General features: G+C 32.9%; 1 protein-coding gene across 1 annotated transcript in view; it reads right to left on the bottom strand.

Moving 5' to 3' along the window:
- LOC133649977 (uncharacterized) overlaps positions 1 to 5,000 on the bottom strand; it is a 46,681-nt gene that overhangs the window by 1,164 nt on the left and 40,517 nt on the right. Inside the window, exon 8 of the mRNA XM_062046693.1 lies at positions 4,667 to 4,809. Coding sequence (XP_061902677.1) covers positions 4,667 to 4,809 — 143 coding nt within the window. The remainder of the gene's footprint in view (positions 1 to 4,666; positions 4,810 to 5,000) is intronic.

The following is a 5,000-nucleotide window of genomic DNA, read 5'->3' as shown; positions in this document are numbered from 1 at the left end:
ACACACACACACACACACACACACACACACACACGCACACGCACACACACGCTCTAATTAAACACACACACATTCTTGTATTTCTTACCTTCTTGAGATGATATCTACCTCTTTAGGACCAGCCTTTCTAGATATATAAAGATGTGTATTTACAACATTAATAATATATACATACTATGCAAATATAAAAAAGCTTGTGGTGAAAAGTGAGTTGGAATTTCACAAGAAAAAGGTCACAATTTCACAAGAAAAACTCAGAATTTTGGCAGTATTATAATAAAAGTCGTCATTTTACTCAACGCAAGTCGAAAATCCACAAGAAAAACTGAACATTTGTGCAATATTGTGATAAAAGTTGGAATTTTACTCAATAACAGTCGCAATTTTACAAGGAAAAGCTTAACATTTTGGCAATTTTATGAAAAGAGTCGTAATTTTACTCGACAAAAGTCACAATTTTATAAGAAAAATATTATTTTTTGGCAATATTATAAAAAGTAATCGCAATTTTACTCGGCCAAATTATGACAAAAGTCAAAATTTCCCTATTTTACAAGGACAACAAAAATATTGGCTACATTGTGATAAAAGTCAGAATTTTACATGACAAATGTCACCATTTTGCATTGAAAAATAATGATTTAACATAAAAAAGTAATAATTTTACGAGAAAATATTGCAATATTACGGAAACATAAAGAGTATGAGAAATTGTTCCCAATTTTATAAGAACAAAGTCGACACATTGTGAGAAAAAGACTGCTTTTAGTTCATTTAAATTTTTTGTTTGTAATTGGTTTTTAATATTCATTATTTACATCAAGTTATTACAGTATGTCTCTATATACATATTTATTGTATTTTTTAAATACATTTTGGCCAAAGGGGGCGCATTTCAATTTTTTACACACACTTGTTATTACATATGTTGACCAGAGGGGGAGCACTTTTAAAACCGACACACAGTCAATTTGAAAAATCCCTCCTTTTTGGGACCACCCTCATTTTGATAGATTTCACCACCAGGGGTGCAAATGAGACATTCTCTATTAGATGCAATGCTTTTCTGTATTGGGACCATGATTTATGTCATCACTTGTTCACACCTCCTCATATGGAAGCTACTTTTCCTTGTTGATGTCTCAAGAAGGGTAGAAATACAAGAACACACACACACACACACACACTCACACAAACTAAGTCATCTTCCTTCCTGGTATCGGTTAGGCTCCGTCAATTAGCCAATCAGCAAGCGAGCACCCTTTTATTCATTAACTCAAAGTTAACTTGCTTACATCACATTGTTACTTGTTATTGTCGTTTATATTCTTTACCACAGTGATGCTCAACACGAGCGTCTCCATCTAGTGGTACGCCAAAGAATCACTTGGTTAAATATTCAAACACGGTGTTACTGTTCAAACCGCGTGTAATGTCACTGTGGCAAAATATATTACATATTGGGGCGATTCTCAGATTAATCACGATTCTTAGTCATTTAATATAGTGGTGTCAAACTGGTTTTCATAGAGGGCCACGTCGCAGTTATGGTTGCCCGCAGAGGGCCGCGTTTAACAATGAGTAATATATGAATATACATGTAATACATTACCAATATGTTTTTTTACATAAGCTGCAAAAAAACCCCATAAAAACTTACCTTCTTGAGATGATATCTACCTCTTTAGGACCAGCCTTTCTAGATATATAAAGATGTGTATTTACAACATTAATAATATATACATACTATGCAAATATAAAAAAGCTTGTTGTGAAAAGTGAGTTAAAATTTCGCAAGAAAAACTCAGAATTTTGGCAGTAGTATAATAAAAGTCGTCATTTTGCTCAACGCAAGTCGAAAATCCACAAGAAAAACTGATCATTTGTGCAATGTTGTGATAAAAGTTGGAATTTTACTCAATAACAGCAATTTTACAAGGAAAAGCTTAACATTTTGGCAATTTTATGAAAAGAGTCATCATTTTACTCGACAAAAGTCAAAATTTTATAAGAAATTTTTTTTTTTGGGGGGCAATATTATAACAAATAATCTGAATTTTACTCTGCAAAATGATGACAAAAGTCATATTTTACTCAAAAAATGTCACTATTTTACAAGGACAACAAAAATATTGGCTACATTGTGATAAAATTCAGAATTTTGCATTAAAAAGTAATAATTTCACATAAGAAAGCAATCATTTTATGAGAAAATATTGAAATATTACAGAAACAGAAAGAGTATGAGAAATTGTTCCCAATTTTATAAGAAAAATTGTGAGAAAGACTGCTTTTAGTTCATTTTAATTTTTTGTTTGTAATTGTTTTTTAATCAGCCCCAATAAATATACTTGTTAAATAAAACCTCAGATTTTTTTTGAATGAATACTTAGGCCTACTGCGCTACTGTATAGTAATGGTGGTCATTACGGTGGTACTTGGAGGGCCAAGTGTTTTCTGAGGTGGTACTTGAGGGGGGGTCACTATCTGTAGTGGTCGCTATAGACAGGGTGGACTGTATTTTGTTGCACCACCTGTGGCTTTTATAAGAGCTTGGAGCAGACCTGGGCAAATTAAGGCCCGGGGGCCACACGCGGCCCGTTAAGCTTTTCAATCTGGCCCGCCGGACATTCCCCCCAATTTTTTTTCTCGATATTTAAGATCGATTTTTACACTTCACGTTCATATTTCGCTGTGTTTGTTGCATTTTTGCTTGATTGTAAAATATGTGGATGGAGAGGGGGTGTGACGTTCATATGTTGTCAATATTCAGTGTTTTATCCTTCATAGTTAATGTTGTAAATCCCACATTATTTATTTTCATGTACATTCTGGGTGTCTCATTCAGTAAAAAAATGTAAAATTCCAGTCCGTTTTTTAAGGCGGTCTGTCATAACGTTTTAGCATTCAATCAGACATTATTGTGAGGTTTCGTATTAGTTTTCCTAAAAATCTGATATTTTTTTAGATCTTTAAGATGGAAACTGTAGCTGCTATTATGATGTGTAGTGATGTTTTCAAATGACCGTAAGTCTTCAACTATACCAGGGGTCACCAACGCGGTGCCCGCGGGCGCCAGGTAGTCCGTAAGGACCAGATGAGTAGCCCGCTGGCCTGTTCTAAAAATAGCTCAAATAGCAGCACTTACCAGTGAGCTGCCTCTATTTTTTTAATTTTATTTATTTACTAGCAAGCTGGTCTCGCTTTGCCCGACATTTTTAATTCTTAGAGAGACAAAACTCAAATAGAATTTGAAAATCCAAGAAAATATTTTAAAGACTTGGTCTTCACTTGTTTAAATAAATTCATTCATTTTTTTACTTTGCTTCTTATAACTTTCAGAAAGACAATTTTAGAGAAAAAATACAACCTTAAAAATGATTTTAGGATTTTTAAACACATATACCTATTTACCTTTTAATTTCCTTCCTCTTCTTTCCTGACAATTTAAATCAATGTTCAAGTAAATTTATTTTTTTTATTGTAAAGAATAATAAATACATTTTAATTTAATTCTTCATTTTAGCTTCTGTTTTTTCGACGAAGAATATTTGTGAAATATTTCTTCAAACCTAATATGATTAAAATTCAAAAAAATTATTCTGGCAAATCTAGAAAATCTGTAGAAACAAATTTAAATCTTATTTCAAAGTCTTTTGAGTTTCTTTTAAAATGTTTGTTCTGGAAAATCTAGAAGAAATAATGATTTGTCTTTGTTAGAAATATAGCTTGGTCCAATTTGTTATATATTCTAACAAAGTGCAGATTGGATTTTAACCTATTTAAAACATGTCATCAAAATTCTAAAATTAATCTTAATCAGGAAAAATTACTAATGATGTTCCATAAATAATTTTTTTAATTTTTTTCAAAAAGGTTCGAGTTAGCTAGTTTTTCTCTTCTTTTTTTCGGTTGAATTTTGAATTTTAGTGAGTCGAAATTGACGATAAATTATGTTTCAAAATGTAATTGTCTCCTCTTTTAAACCGTTCAATTAAGTGTAAATATCATTAATTATTAATAATAACATAGAGTTAAAGGTAAATTGAGCAAATTGGCTATTTCTGGCAATTTATTTAAGTGTGTATCAAACTGGTAGCCCTTCGCATTAATCACTACCCAAGAAGTAGCTCTTGCTTTCAAAAAGGTTGGTGATACCCTGAACTATACTAAATCTTTCAATGGTATGTTGTCAATATTCAGTGTTTTATTGTTCATAGTTAATATTGTAAATCCTGCATATTTTCATGTACATTCTGCGTGTCTCATTCAGTAAAAAAAAGGGGAAATACCATTATGTTTTTTGAAGCAGTCTGTCATAACTATTTTAGCATTCAATCAGACATTATTGTGAGTTCCTGACATATTTTTTTCTCTAAATTTGGCCCCCCGAGTCAAAATAATTGCCCATGCAGGCCTGGCTTGGAGTCTCTGAGACATGGACTTAACAAGACTGGGATCCGGACTATATAGGAAAGGATGACAAATCTCACGAGTGCTACCATTAACTCTTGCTCAGTGTTAACAGGCATCTTGTTTTCATTGCAAGCAGGAGTAGAAAGAAACAATAAGATGGTGCAAAGTGAAATAGAACACACTGGTCTGTCCTCATTGAGTCCAAAGACTACGTATGCTTCGTCACACTTCCTGCTCTTTTTCTTTGTACCACTCCTCCAACTTTATGACTTCATCGACTGTATAGGCGAGCCGGTGAGACTCTGTACGCGTCATCCGTGTTGAGGCGGAAGTGACTCGCCTCATTTGACTGTCAAAGCAGAAGAAAGTCCTTTTGCGATGAATAGACTCCAACTGGAACATTCACGCAGTTTATATACAAACTCTTTATTCCACACACTTTTACACAAAACAATAACAATGGACACATACTTTCTTTGAGTCATGGGGGTTAACTACTCTTTTTTTTTTTTTTTTTAAAACAACATGTTTATAAAACAGTGTCAACAACTAATCCTGCACAATTGTTATGTAAAAAGAGGCAA

The sequence above is a fragment of the Entelurus aequoreus genome, linkage group LG05, assembly GCF_033978785.1.
Source record: "Entelurus aequoreus isolate RoL-2023_Sb linkage group LG05, RoL_Eaeq_v1.1, whole genome shotgun sequence".
In the NCBI taxonomy this organism is placed as follows: Eukaryota; Metazoa; Chordata; class Actinopteri; order Syngnathiformes; family Syngnathidae; genus Entelurus; species Entelurus aequoreus.
This window is presented reverse-complemented; position numbering and strand designations above follow the sequence as displayed.